General features: G+C 40.4%; 1 protein-coding gene across 2 annotated transcripts in view; it reads right to left on the reverse strand.

The window, feature by feature from the left end:
• MAP2K5 (mitogen-activated protein kinase kinase 5) overlaps positions 1-18,982 on the reverse strand; it is a 314,237-nt gene that overhangs the window by 150,379 nt on the left and 144,876 nt on the right. For both annotated transcript variants that reach the window (XM_053718510.1, XM_053718509.1), the window contains exons 14-16: positions 5,540-5,613; positions 4,044-4,094; positions 1,972-2,043 (exon numbers count right to left, since the gene is read on the reverse strand). In XM_053718510.1, coding sequence (XP_053574485.1) covers positions 1,972-2,043; positions 4,044-4,094; positions 5,540-5,613 — 197 coding nt within the window. The remainder of the gene's footprint in view (positions 1-1,971; positions 2,044-4,043; positions 4,095-5,539; positions 5,614-18,982) is intronic.

An 18,982-nucleotide genomic window follows, 5' to 3' on the forward strand; every position in this document is an offset into this window, starting at 1 on the left:
TATTCAAAATAATAAACCCCAGCTGCATCCTGAAGACTTCTGGGAGGTTTCTACTTCTTTGAAGAAAAAATAATGGATGCCATAGACGCCCAGTAGGTGCATTTTTAGTACAGTATTCTTGCAGATACATTTAAATTATGTTTTGCTGAACCCAGCCCAGAAGCATCTGATGTGGCCCCTGAAACATGCTACAATGTATCTGCAAGAAACCTGCAACAACCAAGCACACATGGGACATATGAAGGTGTATGGGGTATAAATTATTTACATTGTGTTTTATAGAGCAACATTGTGGAAAGTTGGAGTTTCTTGTAATTAGTTTATATAGATGAAAGAAAACCACAATACTTTAGGTTGTTTTTCTCAGTTGTTTGCTACCTTGGATAAGAAAGCATTTACACACGGTTATAACTTTTTACCTGATGAAACAGAGTATTCAGCTCAGATACTCCCTGACAGAAATGAAAACAACAGTCTCCCTGACTTTAAGCCTACAGAAAACGCTGGTACAAATGTAAATCCCCTCTTGTTCGCTGATCAATAACACATTAGATATTCATCTGTTTCTGGATTGTTCTGCCCCTTTATGAGAAGCATCTGAGGCAAGCAGAAGTGAGATGTATTCATGTCACATGACAAGTCAGTGACAGGAATGCACAAAGACAGCAAGGGGTACGGAAAATTGCCACTGATTTAACTGCATCAGAGAAACCGCTTACTCAGTGACACTATATATACTTATTACACCAGGGTCTTGTATGCCAAGTGTTCATGAGGTAATATGTCACTGTGTATAGAGACAAAAGCCCTTTCTCAAGTAAACCAATGATTCATATAAACAGAGAGGGGGGAGCATAGTACCCTCTGTCAGAGTTTAACTTATCATTGTATAATTAATATTACACATCAGACTTCACGCCTCATATTTTTATCCTATGTCTTTTTTTCTGACATATAAAACTAGGGATCAAGCATTACTACTGCAGTGAATGAATAAGAAATGAAATAAATATTCTAATGTGAACATGTTACCTTTGCAGTAATGACCCAAAATAACATTCTGTTTAAAACCCTTTGCGGCTTGGGATCTGCATTGGTGAGGACGAGGTAGTGCAACTGCCCCTCCTGATTGGCTCACCAGCCATGTGCTGTACCCAAGCGAGACTTTACCAATATGTTTAAACCCTCTTGCAGGCTTAAAGGGACAGTATACTATAACATAAATGTGTTTCCAATTACTTTTTTACCAGCTGCAGAGTATAAAATGTATGCGATTCGCTTTTTAAGGTTCATTTGTATATATCAAATAACTGATTGTGTTTTGAGGCCACAACCTAATAAAGTGGGCTGAGCTTGTAGGTATAATCAGATCTCATAACTGTATCACATTGTGTACATACACACAATTCTTTATCTTATATCTGTCAGTAAACCAATCACCAATACTTGGAGAGAATAATGGAAAATTAACATTTTATTACCTTATCTCTTCTATACCCCACTTGAAGTGTAATTTCTTCTGCTGGCTGTGTTACATAGCTTGGCCTAAAGGCCAATATAAGGGTAATGAAAATACATGTAAACAATTTAACACTCCAGCAGGTAAAGTGGATCATTGGGAACAAATTAAAGGGAAGACATTTTTTGAGTAAACTGTCCCTTTAAATACACTGTTATAATAATGCAAAAATTACATGATCCAATTGAATTAGCTTGACATTTTTTGCAGTAGAATACCCCCACATTGTGAAGACTAGAAACTTTTCCCTGACTAATAAACTATTGTGATCAAGTTAGACCCTTGTATAAATATCATTAAATATACTGTATATATAAATGTATTTATAAATATTAAGTGTGTGCATGATTACTTTTCAGTTTTTCTACGTACACACTTTATTTCTAACCAGCAGCATGTGTGTACTTTAATATATAACTGTACAATAAAAGGCACAATGTTGTGCCACTTACCTCCATGAATGAGATTCCTAAACTCCACACATCAGAGTGAATTCCGTACTGCTCTCCAGCAATGCGCTCTGGCTGCATAATACATATAAAATGAGACGTAGTTTTCTTAATAAAGAGTCAGCAATAGTCTAGTGAGGGATTAACTATGCTAAGAATGTTTTGGTCTATAGACTATTGCCAAGAAACAGAAAGATGTTAGCACATGAATCTGTACTTCGCACACTTGAGATGTCTCTACCTGTTTTTGATTTTTGTGTGACGCAATGTACATTTGTTTAAACATAAAAATGGTTAAGTTAGTTATAATGAAGAGTGCGGGCAATGTAATATGGAAGTAGTGAATATGTAACACATCTGATGGGGGTGTCACACATTGAGTACCTTTTGGGAGGCAGTTGCAGATGTAAGGTTATATTGGCGGATACATGTGTCTGGCTAAATTTACTTTGTCTTCTTGTTATCCTTTGTTGAAAAACATACCCATGTATGCTCAAGAGTGACAATGCACTACTGTCAGCTAGCTGGTGATTGGTGGCTCGTCACTGGCTCACCAGAAATATTCAGCTATCTCCCAGTAGTGCATCTCTGCTTTGGAGCAGACTTTAAAATACAATTTTAAAAATGTGTTGGATTTGCACAGATCTTAATGTGGTGATCTTGCACAACAATCAATCCGGCTCCGAGAAGAGACGAATAGCGCATATTTTCACATCTGGATTCATATAACAGTGGAATAATAAAATGTTCTAACAAAGTGTTTTTAAACCATTTATTTTGTATTCAGACCTTTTGATATATGCCCAGTATATCATTTTCTTACAGTTTGTCTGCTCAGAGATCCGATGGTGCCTTTTATCACATTGTTGATGATGCAATATACATAACACACGGCACTGCCGGCTCAATGAGCAGACACACTGTTTGAAATGCTGGTGCTTGAAGGATATCTAGATACGCACAGAAAATCCCTCACTAAAAAATACAATTACATAGCAAAAATGCTTCTACATTTCAATTTTGGCTGAAATGTTGCTTTAATTGCTTATATATACTAAGTATTCCTGTCCCTTAAAAAATAACACTTTTTGAGGTGGTTCCATTGACCAGAATTGTGTATCATTTCTGTTGGTCCAAGTCTGAATTGCAAAAATGTAGGAAACATTCTGGATTTTCTTCTCACATTCAAGGGGTTTAGAAATTAGAAGCACTAACCTGACATAGCTTTATGCTACTCTATAAATGCACCTGGCAGCCGAAAAAGGCCTCATAACCTCAGGCCCCATCATAAGAAAAACTAAAAAATGTGTGTTTTCTATAGCTATTCAGGTCAATGCTTGGGGAAAAACAATAACTAACAGTCAAGTGCACTAAGCCTGGATACAGAGAGGTTAATAAACATAAGTAATGCAGGGACTTGACTACGAGAAAAAACTTGCGTCTATATACAGGTTTTATTTGATTTGAACAGTCCTGCCAACTTCAAAGAACAGCAATGTCAATTCAGCAGGAAACAAATTAAAAATAAAACAGCATTTCTAATGAAGCATGGAGAATATAGAGGCTGAGATTGTCCTCTCCAAGATTTAATCTCCAGTCCCAATTAACAGATGGATGTCTCCCTTCATCTGGCAATCTGTCTAATGTACACCTGGGAGCCGCGGTGGTAATCTGTCCTCAAAGAGTCCCTCAATTTAATTACTGACCCACTGCATACTTGGTAAAAAAAAAAAAGAGCCCTGTTTACCCCTTCACTGCTAGAAGTGAAAGCCGTGTATGGGAATTTCTATTAATATTTCGGCACAAGCAATTTAGAGCTTTGCCAACCACCTGGGCAGTGTAGAGCATGAGGGCATCACTAGTCCTGCACCTTTTGAGATGTAGTAAATGGCTCTATTACCGACCAACAGATGCTGGGACTCAGGTAAAGCCTCCTGCATGACTCTCTAATAATTCACATTATGACAACAGATGCACTGATAGCACTTGTGATGACCAGGGTTAATTTGTCTTTTGGTTAGCTTAATGACACCCACCTCCCGAAGTTTAAACAGGTGGACAAGCTTCGTACTCACCGCCATGTAAGCGTTTGTTCCTACGTAGGTTTTAGCTATTGAATTAACCAGCTAAGAGAAAGGGAAAAAAATTGGTGTTAAAATCATGATGGCATAAAATGGGCAATTATTTCTTGTTTAATCCACCCATCAAACTCAAGCAGAATAGAAAACAGAATGAAGGAATAAATGATGAAATAAAAAATATATAGGCTAGTTTTATCTGCAGACATTAAACAGAAAAGATTAAGTCGCTTTCCTTCCCGCAGACATGTAAACAAGACAAATGTAAAGACATAATGCTCTGACTGAAGAGGCAGCAACAATTCTGCATATTTAAAGGGTCACTTATTATTCAAAGTGCCCACAGGAGATTTACTTAGGGAAGTTATCATATATGAGGTTGTATTGCGAGTTTATTTCCTCTCCAGCATGTAGATATTTGTCAGCATATACAGCACAGATCATATGTACAGAGCATCCTCATTATGCTTTCTCGACATTTTCAATTTTATTTACTTATTTATTTTTGTTGTTGTTTTAATGTAATGCAACAGAGCAATTGGAATTTTGGTTATGAGGGTGTTTTTTGAACAGGAGAGGCAGAGACCAACTTCTATATACACTGCATGAAAAATAGGACTATAGAAAAGAAGTCTATAGATGAGATTAAAAATGAAGAGAAATTGCACAAGAGAGGTAATAGAAATAGTCAGAGCTTAACGTAAAGAAACATTTATGTAAAATACTTATGTAGGTAAGCCTGAAGGAGAGACAGGAAGACAATAGAGAAAATCATAAACAACGTACAGGGAAAACTATGTTAGCCAAGTCATTTTACGGAAAAATGGCAATGCAAATGCACAGTGTGCAGGAAAGGCGGATACATCGATATGCACTGTGCAGGACACAATGCCATAGCCTGTATGAGTGAGGTTGGCAGTGCAGCAGGTGGGGTTGTACAGAATAGCTACTGGCCCCCTGAGCCTTGTGGTCTCTAGCTGAGGGGGGAAGAGGATGGGCCTATTGATAGTAACATGACAGGAAGGTCAGGGGTCAGACTGATGGGTGCTCTCCCGGGACGTCTTGAGATGGAAATTAATTACAATTTAGGGGGAGGGTCCTGCCCAGACCATGCAGGCTTTGTTTTGACTAACATTCATTTTTATTAATTATTATTATTTTTGATAAGAGTCTCCCCTGGAACCCTCCCCCCGCACCTCTCTCTTTTGTTTGGACAGAACCTATCTTTCCCTCACTCCCCAGGACGCATATTAATGAAGCCTCAATCCCGTTTGTAATTAGTACATCATCTGTTACTTGCTTTAACCCCATCCCTCCCAGTGCAAAAGCTATATGTGGGAGTGATATGTGACAGGGGTAGCACTCTATATGGTAATGATTGATATATAAGCTGACCACCTTATAGGACAGTGTGTTTCAATAAGGCAAGTGCAATATATATACATATGTATACAGTTTAAATGATATGTTAATGAATACATGGAAAATCTCACCTGTGTGCTCACTCCAAAATCACAAAGCTTCACCTGTCCTCTGGTGTTCACTAGCATGTTTGAGGGTTTAACATCTGCAAAAGGGCACGCACCCGTACATTATATTACAGCGAGAGTAGCCCCCAATACAAGACAAATCCAATTATTAAAGCCACAACTATAAAAAATAAGCAATTCACACATTCAGCGCATAAATATACTGTTCCAGCAATGTTTGTGTACTCAGCATATTGTGTACTACTCCAATTGGAACAAAGTCTATACGGAATGTTCTATATATATTAGATCCTTCCTGTAGTGAGTCTGCATATAAAACACATTTCCAACCATACCATAACCATAGTATACTACTTCAGTAATGGCATGTCATCACAAATGTTTCTGTCATCCATCATCTCAGTAACAGGTGACTGGCAATTAAAGTCTATGGCTAAACCCTTGGATGACAGAGAGATTTGCAACATTTTAAAGCACCTAAGGGGTTACCAGGAGCGTGCACTTTCAGAAACAATAATGTAGGCATAGGTCCACAGTGACACTGTGTCCAGGGAGACATCATGGCTATGACATAGTGTTATCCAAAACATTGTCATCATGGTGTCATTTCTAAGCATTAACAAACACTCTTGTATATAGTCTCAAGCAGCAGCATTTGGCTATTTTTAGCACCAGATTTATTAGTACTTAAGTGCAACACACAAATATCAGTGCAAATCCATATATTTATGTGTTGCACTTTTACACTAGTAAGTCCAGCACCAAAAATAGCTCATGCCTATTCATTTCCATATGGCTCATAGTAAACTCACGTCCTGTTCTAAATAATTTTGCTTTGACCCTGCTATATGCAATATTCCTTGTTCAACAGAATCGGAAACTCTACACCAGGGTTCTTCAAACCACGGGTTGGGACATATTACTGGGTCACAAAACAATGTTTATTGGGTCGTGACGTGTGTGTGTTGTTGGAGAGTGTGTATGTGGAGTGTGTTGTATGAGAGAGTATGTTGTGTATGTGTGCTGTAAGAGTGTGTGTGGTGTATGTGTGCTGTAGGAGAGTGTGTGTGGTGTATGTGTGCTGTAGGAGAGTGTGTGTGGTGTATGTGTGCTGTAGGAGAGTGTGTGTGGTGTATGTGTGCTGCAGGACAGTGTGTGTGGTATATGTGTGCTGTAGGACAGTGTGTGTGTGGAGTGTGTTTGCTGTAGGAGTTTGTGTGGTGTATGTGTGTGTGCTGTAGGAGTGTGTGTGTGGTGTGTGTGTGTGCTGTAGGAGAGTGTGTGTGTGTGTGCTGTAGGATAGTGTGTGTGGTGTGTGTGCTGTAGGAGAGTGTGGTGTGTGTGTGTTTGTGTGTGTGTGTGCTGTAGGAGAGTGTGTGTGGTGTGTGCTGAAGGAGAGTGTGTGTGTGCTGTAGGAGAGTGTGTGGTGTGTGTGTGTGCGCTGTAGGAGAGTGTGTGTGTGTGTACTGTAGGATAGTGTGTGTGGTGTGTGTGTGTGTGTGCTGTAGGAGAGTGTGTGTGGTGTGTGTGCTGTAGGAGAGTGTGTGTGGTGTGTGCTGAAGGAGAGTGTGTGTGTGCTGTAGGAGAGTGTGTGTGGTGTGTGTGTGCTGTAGGAGAGTGTGTGTGTGTGTGCTGTAGGAGAGTGTGTGTGGTGTGTGTGTGCTGTTGGAGATCGTGTGTGGTGCGAGTGTGTTGTTTGAGAGTGTATGTGGTGTGTTGTATTAGAGTGTGTGTGTTATTGCCTTTTACAACACCTTCAAATTTTACTATAATCAGGAATAAAGTACACACACATTTTAGTAATTTTGCCAAAAATTGCTGCTATCTTGTTGTATATTATAAAAAATGGGTAGAAGCTCTGCTCTGGTGGTTACAGAAAGGATTCTATAAATGCCAAAACTCTAAATAATCCGCAATTCTTCCAAATGCGGTTAATAGGAAACAGAGTACAGAAAAGTAGAGTGGCGCTCCCAAAAATGTGCTATAGAGTATTGGTATATGTGATACAGGTCTCAATGTTAGGAGTTTATAAATACACTAACATGGAAAATACTTATATAAGTGTATAATAAATGTATAATAAATGTGATCGAATGATGGTACTTAAAACGTTATATTACATAAAAACTTAAATAATTATTGAACCTTTCTGTAAAATTGATTAAAACATATAAAAAAAACAAGTCTAAAACTGTGAAGCTGTGGCCACAATCTAAAATGTATCAAGCAATTTGAATATTTAACGTATTGAGCTTCTTAGTTCATATGCGCAATGATATATCTAATTTGCCTTCAATCTGAATAATAAGTCATAAGAATAAAAGTGTCCGATGTCTAAATGTCAGAATCCTATTATTGGTAGTGATTCCTGTGAGTGATCATAACCCCCATGAAAGGGCAATAGTCTGATTGTTACAGACACCTTGTTACAGACGCCTTACCGGACCTCCGATAAGATTTTGAGCTTCCAGGGGTAAGCAATAGTTATCCAGCTCTGTGTGGTCTTTCGGCATCTCCTGACTGCTAGCCGTTAAGTTTTACTCACGCGTCTACTAGCTGCCCAATCAGGTAACCGGACCCTTAAAGGTGGAACAGCTTCTGTTGCTTTTCAAAAAGATCCTTTACCGGGATGTTCCGTATTCAGTTGTGGTAACTTGCTATCAAATAGCAAAAAGGGTTATAATCCTAAATCCTGCAGGATTGTAGATATTTGGAGTCTCTTCTACGCGTTTCGGCTTGTAGAAAAGCCTTTATCAAGATGACTCCATGTTGGTATCTTAGCTGTATTTATAGCCCTTTGATTGTTTGATAACACAAAACAGGTATAGCTTGTAGCAGGCTTCCTCTGAGCACCTGTCAGGTGTTGTGTATTACGGAGGATTGATTAATAGAACACGTTTTCTTGGTCTTACACAAGCAATAACCTCTTTTAAAGCGTCCATAAACATCAGTCTTATCTCTCCTATTACAGAGCTTGTTTTTTTTATATGTTTTAATCAATTTTACAGAAAGGTTCAATAAATATTTAAGATTTTATGTAATAACAAAATTTATGCTTACCTGATAAATTTCTTTCTTTCTTTCCAGATATGGAGAGTCCACAACGTCATAAATTACTAGTGGGAATATCACTCCTGGCCAGCAGGAGGAGGCAAAGAGCACCACAGCAAAGCTGTTAAGTATCACTCCCCTACCCATAATCCCCAGTCATTCGACCAAAGGGAAATGGAAAAAAGGAATAACACAAAGGTGTAGAGGTGCCTGAGGTTTAATCAAAAATAACTGCCTTAAATTAAGGGTGGGGTCGAGGACTTTCCATATCCGGAAAGAAAGAAATTTATCAGGTAAGCATAAATTTTGTTTACTTTCCTAAGATATGGAGAGTCCACAACGTCATCAATTACAAGTGGGAATCAATACCCAAGCTAGTGGACACAGATGACTAGGGAGGGAGAACAGGACAGGCAGACATAAACAGAAGGCACCACCTCTTGAAGAACCTTTCTCCCAAAAGAGGCTTCAGCCGAGGCAAAGGATAAAAACTGTAAAATTTTGAAAAGTATGCAGAGAGGACCAAGTTGCAGTATCAATTTTGAAAGCCCAAGAAGAGGGGACAGCCCTAGTGGAAAGAGCTGTAATTCTCTCAAGAGTCTGCTGACCAGCAGTCTCATAAGCAAAACAAATAATACTTCTCAACCAGAGAGAAAGAGAAGTAACAGTAGATTTCTGACCCTTACGCTTTCCTGAGAAATAAACAAACAGGGCAGAAGATTGGCGAAAATCCTTAGACGCCTGCAGGTAGTATGTTAGAGTGTGCACAACATCCATGTTGTGCAACAGACGTTCCTTATTAGGAGGAGGATTGGGACAGAGAGAAGGAACAACAATTTCCTAATTAATATTTCTATCCAAAACCACATTAGAGAGAAATCCCAACTTAATACGCAGGACCGCCTTATCCACATGAAAAATAAGGTAAGGAGCATCACACTGCAAAGCCGATATCTCTGAAACTCACCGAGCAGAAAAAATAGCAATAAGAAACAAAACCTTCCAAGATAACAACTAAATATCTATGGAATGCAAAGGCTCAAACGGAGCCTGCTGCAAAACTTTAAAACAAGGTTAAGGCTCCAAGGAGGAGCAACACGTTTAAACACAGGCCTGATACTGACCAGGGCCTGACAAAAAGATTGAACATCTGTCATGTCCACCAGACGCTAGAGTAACAAAATCGATAAAGCAGAAATCTGACCTTTCAGAGAACTGACTGACAATCCTTACTCCAGACATTCCTGGAGAAAAGACAAAATTCTAGAAATCCTAACCCTACTCCAAGAGTAGCCCTTAGATTCACACAAATAAAAGGTATTTGTCAATACCTTATAGAACATTTTACGAGTAACAGGCTTACAAGCCTGGATCATGGTCTCAATGACTGACTCAGAAAACCCACGTCTAGACAGAACTAAGCGTTCAATCTCCAAGCAGCCAGCTTCAGAGAAACAAGATTTAGATGGAGAAACGGACCCTGCATTAGAAAGTCCTTCCTCTGAGGAAACCTCCAAGATGGAAGAGATAACATCTTTACTAGGTCTACATACCGGATCCTGCGAGGCTATGCAGGAGCTATTAGAATTATCAACGCTCTCTCCTGTTTGATACGAGCAATGACTCGGAGGAGTGCATATGGAGGAAACAGGTGTGCTAGACTGAAATCCCAAGGAACCGCCAGAGCATCTAACAAGGCGGCCTGCGGATCTCTTGACCTTGAACCGTACCTTGGAAGTACATCAGATCCAACTCCGGCACCCCACATTTCCGGGTTAATCCAGGGAAAAAAAGTCTGTCTGCTCAGGAAATCCGCTTCCCAGTTGTCCATTCCTCGAATGTAGATGGCAGATACAATTGTGAGCTTCCGCCCACTGAATAATCCCTGCCACCTCCTTCATGGCTAAGGAACTCTGAGTTCCTCCCTGGTGGTTGATGTAAGCCACTGAGGTGATGTTGTCCAACTGGAACCAGATAAACCTTGCTAAGGACAACTGAGGCCAAGCCATCAGAGCATTGTAAATCGCTCTCAACTCCAAAATGTTTATGGGGAGAACAGATTCCTGGCATTTAACGAGTCCCAGATTGATCCCCAGCCAATCAGGCTGGCGTCCGTGGTCACAATCACCCAAGGAGGTCTCCGAAGCATGTGCCCTGAGAAAGAACCCACGGGAGAGAGTTTTTTGCTGTTGACTGGACTAGATCTATCCTCTGAGACAGATCTGAATGGTCTCTGTCCCATTGTTTGAGCATGCATAACTGCAGAGCTCTCAAATGGAATCGAGCAAAGGGAATGACGTCCATGGAAGCGAACATCAAACCAATTACCTCCATACATTGATGGCCGAACAGTAGACTGTAAAGAGAGGCAAGAGGAAAGAATTTTGGATTTTCTGACCTCTGACAGAAAATTATTCATAGATAGGGAATCTATTATGGTCCCTAAGAAAATCTACCCTTGTAGCTGGAAGTCCTGAAACAAGGGAACTTTTCACTAGATTCACTTTCCATTCGTGGGAATGTAAAAAAGACCTCTGTAAGTCTGCTTGTTGAAAAGATGGCGCCTGAACCAACATGTCGTCCAGGTAGGGCGCCACTGCAATTCCCCGAGACCTGATCACTGCCAAGAGAGCCCCCAGAACCTTTGTGAAAATTCTGGGAGCTGTGGCAAGGCCAAAAGGAAGAGCACAAATTGAAAGTGCTTGTCTAGAATAGCGAATCTCAGGAACTGGTGATGATCCCTGTGGATGGGAACATGAAGATACGGATCCTTAAGGTCTATCTATGGTCAACTTGAACTGACCCTCTTGGACCAAAGGAAGAATGGAACGAACGGTTTAAATTTTGAAGGATGGTACCCTAAAAAACTCGTTTAGACACTTTAGGTCTAAAATGGGTTGAAAAGTTCCCTCTTTTTTGGGAACCACAAACAGATTTGAATAGAATCCTAGATCCTGTTCCCTTACTGGAACTGGAACAATCACTCCCAGGGAAGAAAGGTCCTGAACGCAGTTCAAGAATGCCTCTCTTCTTACCTGGTCTGCAGATAATCTTGAGAGATGGAATCTGCCCCTGGGAGGAAAGGTTTTGAATTTTATTTGGTAACCCTGAGATACTATGTCCACAGCCCAAGGATCTGGAACATCTCGTATCCATGCTTGACAAAACAGGGGAAAGTCTGCCCTCCCCTTCATGTTGACAGACTCAGTTGAGGGTTTCTTTGATTGCTTCCCCTTGTTACAAGACTGATTGGGCATCCAAGAGGACTTGGACTGGTCCTGCTTGGAAGAGGGAGAGGAAGACTTTTGACCTTTGAAGTTACAAAAGGAACGAAAATTACTTTGACGTTCTTTAGGTCTGTTCTTCTTATCTTGTGATAGAAAATACCCTTTCCCACCCGTAATATCAGAAATTATTTCTGCCAGACCAGGTCCAAGCAAGGTTTTACCCTTGTAAGGAAGCGCCAGAAGCTTGGACTTTTAAGATTTTAGCCACAAGGCTCTTCAGGCTAGGACAGTGAAGCCAGACATCTTGGCTCCCAGTCTAATAACCTGCATGTTAGCATCAGAAATAAAGGAAATGGCCTTAATACTATCTTGGATCTCCTTGTTAAAATTCATTCGGACAAGGCATCACACTAATAAGATGCAGCACATGCTACTGCGGTAATACAAACTGCAGGTTGCCATTGAAGACCCTGATGAACAAACATCTGTTGCAAATAAGCCTCCAGCTTCTTGTCCTTAAAGGATCGGCTAGCCTCAATAGGGATCATAGGTCTCATAACCAAAGAAGAAAAAGCCCCGTGCACCATGAATCTTTAATTGAGTAAGCAACAGGCAAAATCTTTTTAAAAACTGGAGACGGGGAAAAAGGTATCCCTGGCTACTCCAATACCTGTGAAATTATCTCCATCACACGGACTGGAACAGTAAATATAAATATATACCTTTACAAGCACGGAGGAGCTTGCACCTGCCACCGGAAGGATCGGGTGACGTATCCAGCAGTGGGAGTAAAGCTTTACACAGCTGAGCTGGCAAACGCTTGATCTCTGAGAGGAATGCAGTTGAAGCTGGCGGTTTTCTGCGGACGTATGAGACTGTGGTTGAGGAATTTGATTTACCAGCGGTAGAGGCAGAGCAGTGAAGATAGACTGCGATTCTTGGGATTTCGTATATGGCTTAAGGGGTATCGAGGAACCTTCCAGAAAACAGGAAAACAGAGTCTTTTTGGTCTTAGTTTACCCTGACCCCTGTTTGGCTTGTGACACCAACTGTGTCTGCAAGTAATGCATTATCTGCTCTATGCTGTGGTTTCCATTTATGCATGTTAGCCTGCCTGCTTTCCTACCTGCTTAAAATACCACTTTAGCCCACCGATTAATTCAGCCAGCATCTTTCAGCTTTACTGCATACTGCTACTATTATTCCTATACTACTGTTAGCGTATTGGAGGATACTTGTTCTTGTACTTTGCTGGAACAGTAAATACTTCCACAGAGGAAGCAATATCATAGTATTTGTCAAGTTTACTCAATTTTTCATGGTTGACTACGACAGAAGAGTCAGTCTCGTCCAATTAGGCAATACCTTCTTTAACAATACACAAAGGTGTTCAAGCTTAAATCTGAAGGTTACTTCTTCAACTTCAAAACAAGGATTTACACTGTCAGAATCTAATATTTTACCCTCAGAAGCTACAGAGGTAGCCTCCTCAACAGAGTTATGAGGGAGGTAACCTGCAAAGCAGCAGATGGAACAGACACCGTATAATCTGAAAAATGTTTAGTTTTCCTCTTGCGTTTTCCTTAATGCAGGAAAAGCAGATAATGCCGCAGGTATCGCAGAAGATATCTGCGTGGCAAAATCTACAGGCAAATAAACGCCTCCAGGAGGCTGAGAGGAACAACAGGGCACTGCATGTGACACCATTGAGGCTTGGGACATTTGAGGAGAAAGCTGTGACATTGCCTGAACAGCATCATCCTGAGAGACATTGGGTTATGAGGGCAAAAATCTATCTCTACATACAAGAGTTCTAGCTAAGCAAACAGCACAGAATTGCAAGAATTTAATAATAAAAAAAAAAAGAGTCTACCATGTCCATAATTAAAAATAAGAGAAACAATTTTTTTATATTTTAATATTTACTTTATAATTTATAAAGTACTGTCACTTTAAGAACAGAATTCCGGTCAGAGAGAGTCTAAACCAACAAATTTAGTAGCCCTACACCTCAGCCTGACTGAGGAATCTTAACCTGACCTTCGACTGAAAAATTGGCCAAGACAAAACAGCAAGAGCTCTCCAACCCAACGAGAGCATCCAGGAAATGTCGGCATCAGATAAGACGCCGCTTAGCTAGAGAATCGAAGCGGAAAGCAGATCACATGACTCGCCAACGAGAAACTGCGCATACAAAATACAAGCACGCGTTTCTGACCTCCGCAAATATAGTCAGCGTCGCCATCTTTAATGTTGGATTAGACCGTTAATCCTATTGTTTAGCCATAAGAAAAAAAAAAAAAAAAAAACTGTGCAGCACCTCATACCATGCATAAGTATCATTAAACACACATTATATACATGAAGTGTGCCAGAACAAGAAGCTTGCTTAGATAAAATAAATAAGCCCACAATAAAAAGTATACTTTAAAGCCCAAATAAAAAGTAATAACCCCTAGTCACAATAAAAGTGCCTTGTCCCTGCCTGTAAATATCCTTAAAAAGGATATAACATGTTCCAGATAATGTTGCAGCTCAACCTTCTTAAAGGGACAGTTTACTAAAAAAATTTCTCCCCTTTAATTTGTTCCCAATGATCCACTTTACCTGCTGGAGTGTATTAAATTGTTTACAAATAGCTCCTTTACCCTTATATTGGCATTTGAAATAGTTGATTTAGCATGTGGTATCCCCACCTATTCTGAAAGTTTGTGGCCGCGCGTACCAGCTATAGATAAGCTTTTTAAACACAGCCAGCAGAAGAAATTACACTCATTGTACACAATGTTATGTTTATTTGAAAAGCAGGAATATAAGTTTATGAGCAGGCTCATTTTTGGTTCAACACCCTGGGTAGCGCTTGCCGATTGGTGGCAGCAAGCACTACCTAGGTACTGAAGCAAAAATGGTCCGGCTCCTAAGCTTACATTCCTACTGATAATAGAAGTAAATTAGAAAGTTGCTTAAAATTGCATGCTCTATCTGAATCATGAAAGAGAAATTTGGGTTTCATATCCCTTTAAATTAAGTTCATGCATAGTAAATAATTTGCTTTGTAATTGTTAAAGGGACATGAAAACCAAAATGTTTCTTTCATCATCCAGACAGAACATACAACTTTCCAATTTACGGTACTTCTATTATCTAATTTACTTTATTCCCTTGGTATCCTTTGTTGAAAATCAGGCCTAGGTAAGCTCAGGAGCTAGTAGCTAGCCGTTTGCACATATATGCCTCTTGTCATTGGCTTACCAAATGTGTTCAGCTAGCTCCCAGTAGTGCATTGCTGCTCCTTCAATAAAGAATACCAAGAGAATGATGCAAAATTGATAACAGAAGTAAATTCGAAAGTTGTTAAACATTGTATGTTCTGTCTGGAACATGAAAAAAATGCCGTTCTAATCTAATTATATTTTGAGGCATTATACCATAAATTGATTGGCCTGCATTCAATCCTGCCATTAGGGAACCGTTCTCCATATAAAGAACTTTGGGTGCCCAGGCTCTAGTGTATGTGCTAATTATATAAAATACCTTAGAAGCCAGATGGAATCTTAAATAGCAAGGCTCACTATCTTTAAGAGCCATGGAAAGATTTTAAATATAAATATATCTACAATAGTTCAAAACGCTAAGAGCAAGAAGTACAATTTTAGAAGCACTGTTAAAAGGACCGGTAAATACAGTAGATTTGCATAATCAACAAATACACAATAAAAAGACAATGCAATAGCACTTAGGGGCATATTTATTGAGCGTATGGAGTTTGAAGCCCTGTGTTTCTGGCGAGCCTTCAGGCTTACCAGAAACACAAGTTATGAAGCAGCGGTCTAAAGACCGCTGCTCCATAACCTGTCCGCCTGCTGAGGCGGCGGACAGACATCACCAAAAATCAACCAGATCCAATACGATTGGGTTGATTGACACCCCCTTGCTGGCGGCCGATTGGCCACAAATTTGAAGGGGGCTGCGTTGCACCAGCAGTTCACAAGAACTGCTGGTGCAATGATAAATTCCGACAGTGTATGCTGTCAGCATTTATTGATGTGCGGCGGACATGATCCGCAATATCGGATCATGTCCGCTCGCACATTAATAAATAGGCCCCTTAGTCTGAACTTTAAATGAGTAGCAGATTATTTTCTGACAAATTTCACTTATGTCTTTTTCCACTCCCCCTGTATCATGTGACATCCATCAGCCAATGACAAATGTATATATGTATATTCTGTGCAGATTATTTTCTGACAAATTTCACTTATGTCTATTTCCACTCCCCCTGTATCATGTGACAGCCATCAGCCAATGACAAATGTATATATGTATATTCTGTGCAGATTATTTTCTGACAAATTTCACTTATGTCTATTTCCACTCCCCCTGTATCATGTGACAGCCATCAGCCAATGACAAATGTATATATGTATATTCTGTGCAGATTATTTTCTGACAAATTTCACTTATGTCTATTTCCCCTCCCCCTGTATCATGTGACAGCCATCAGCCAATGACAAATGTATATATGTATATTCTGTGCAGATTATTTTCTGACAAATTTCACTTATGTCTATTTCCACTCCCCCTGTATCATGTGACAGCCATCAGCCAATGACAAATGTATATATGTATATTCTGTGCAGATTATTTTCTGACAAATTTCACTTATGTCTATTTCCACTCCCCCTGTATCATGTGACAGCCATCAGCCAATGACAAATGTATATATGTATATTCTGTGCAGATTATTTTCTGACAAATTTCACTTATGTCTATTTCCACTCCCCCTGTATCATGTGACAGCCATCAGCCAATGACAAATGTATATATGTATATTCTGTGCAGATTATTTTCTGACAAATTTCACTTATGTCTATTTCCACTCCCCCTGTATCATGTGACAGCCATCAGCCAATGACAAATGCATATATGTATATTCTGTGAATTCTTGCACATGCTCAGAAGGAGCCGGTGACTCAAAAAGTGTAAATATAAAAAGACTGTGCACATTTTGTTAATGGAAGTAAATTGGAAAGTTGTTTAAAAACAGAATTTATGTTTACCTGATAAATTACTTTCTCCAACGGTGTGTCCGGTCCACGGCGTCATCCTTACTTGTGGGATATTCTCCTCCCCAACAGGAAATGGCAAAGAGCCCAGCAAAGCTGGTCACATGATCCCTCCTAGGCTCCGCCTTCCCCAGTCATTCGACCGACGTAAAGGAGGAATATTTGCATAGGAGAAACCATATGATACCGTGGTGACTGTAGTTAAAGAAAATAAATTATCAGACCTGATTAAAAAACCAGGGCGGGCCGTGGACCGGACACACCGTTGGAGAAAGTAATTTATCAGGTAAACATAAATTCTGTTTTCTCCAACATAGGTGTGTCCGGTCCACGGCGTCATCCTTACTTGTGGGAACCAATACCAAAGCTTTAGGACACGGATGAAGGGAGGGAGCAAATCAGGTCACCTAGATGGAAGGCACCACGGCTTGCAAAACCTTTCTCCCAAAAATAGCCTCAGAAGAAGCAAAAGTATCAAACTTGTAAAATTTAGTAAAAGTGTGCAGTGAAGACCAAGTCGCTGCCTTACATATCTGATCAACAGAAGCCTCGTTCTTGAAGGCCCATGTGGAAGCCACAGCCCTAGTGGAATGAGCTGTGATTCTGTCAGGAGGCTGCCGTCCGGCAGTCTCGTAAGCCAATCTGATGATGCTTTTAATCCAAAAGAGAGAGAGGTAGAAGTTGCTTTTTGACCTCTCCTTTTACCAGAATAAACAACAAACAAGGAAGATGTTTGTCTAAAATCCTTTGTAGCATCTAAATAGAATTTTAGAGCACGAACAACATCCAAATTGTGCAACAGACGTTCCTTCTTTGAAACTGGATTCGGACACAAAGAAGGCACGACTATCTCCTGGTTAATGTTTTTGTTAGAAACAACTTTCGGAAGAAAACCAGGTTTAGTACGTAAAACCACCTTATCTGCATGGAACACCAGATAAGGAGGAGAACACTGCAGAGCAGATAATTCTGAAACTCTTCTAGCAGAAGAAATTGCAACCAAAAACAAAACTTTCCAAGATAATAACTTAATATCAACGGAATGTAAGGGTTCAAACGGAACCCCCTGAAGAACTGAAAGAACTAAATTGAGACTCCAAGGAGGAGTCAAAGGTTTGTAAACAGGCTTGATTCTAACCAGAGCCTGAACAAAGGCTTGAACATCTGGCACAGCTGCCAGCTTTTTGTGAAGTAACACAGACAAGGCAGAAATCTGTCCCTTCAAGGAACTTGCAGATAATCCTTTCTCCAAACCTTCTTGAAGAAAGGATAGAATCTTAGGAATTTTTACCTTGTCCCAAGGGAATCCTTTAGATTCACACCAACAGATATATTTTTTCCATATTTTGTGGTAAATTTTTCTAGTTACAGGCTTTCTGGCCTGAACAAGAGTATCAATGACAGAATCTGAGAATCCTCGCTTTGATAAGATCAAGCGTTCAATCTCCAAGCAGTCAGTTGGAGTGAGACCAGATTCGGATGTTCGAACGGACCTTGAACAAGAAGGTCTCGTCTCAAAGGTAGCTTCCATGGTGGAGCCGATGACATATTCACCAGGTCTGCATACCAAGTCCTGCGTGGCCACGCAGGAGCTATCAAGATCACCGATGCCCTCTCCTGATTGATCCTGGCTACCAGCCTGGGGATGAGAGGAAACGGCGGGAATACATAAGCTAGTTTGAAGGTCCAAGGTGCTACTAGTGCATCTACTAGAGTCGCCTTGGGATCCCTGGATCTGGACCCGTAGCAAGGAACCTTGAAGTTCTGACGAGAGGCCATCAGATCCATGTCTGGAATGCCCCACAGTTGAGTAATTTGGGCAAAGATTTCCGGATGGAGTTCCCACTCCCCCGGATGAAATGTCTGACGACTCAGAAAATCCGCTTCCCAATTTTCCACTCCTGGGATGTGGATTGCAGACAAGTGGCAGGAGTGAGTCTCCGCCCATTGAATGATTTTGGTCACTTCTTCCATCGCCAGGGAACTCCTTGTTCCCCCCTGATGGTTGATGTACGCAACAGTTGTCATGTTGTCTGATTGAAACCGTATGAACTTGGCCTTTGCTAGCTGAGGCCAAGCCTTGAGAGCATTGAATATCGCTC

Source organism: Bombina bombina, chromosome 6 (genome assembly GCF_027579735.1).
Source record: "Bombina bombina isolate aBomBom1 chromosome 6, aBomBom1.pri, whole genome shotgun sequence".
Taxonomy (NCBI): Eukaryota; Metazoa; Chordata; class Amphibia; order Anura; family Bombinatoridae; genus Bombina; species Bombina bombina.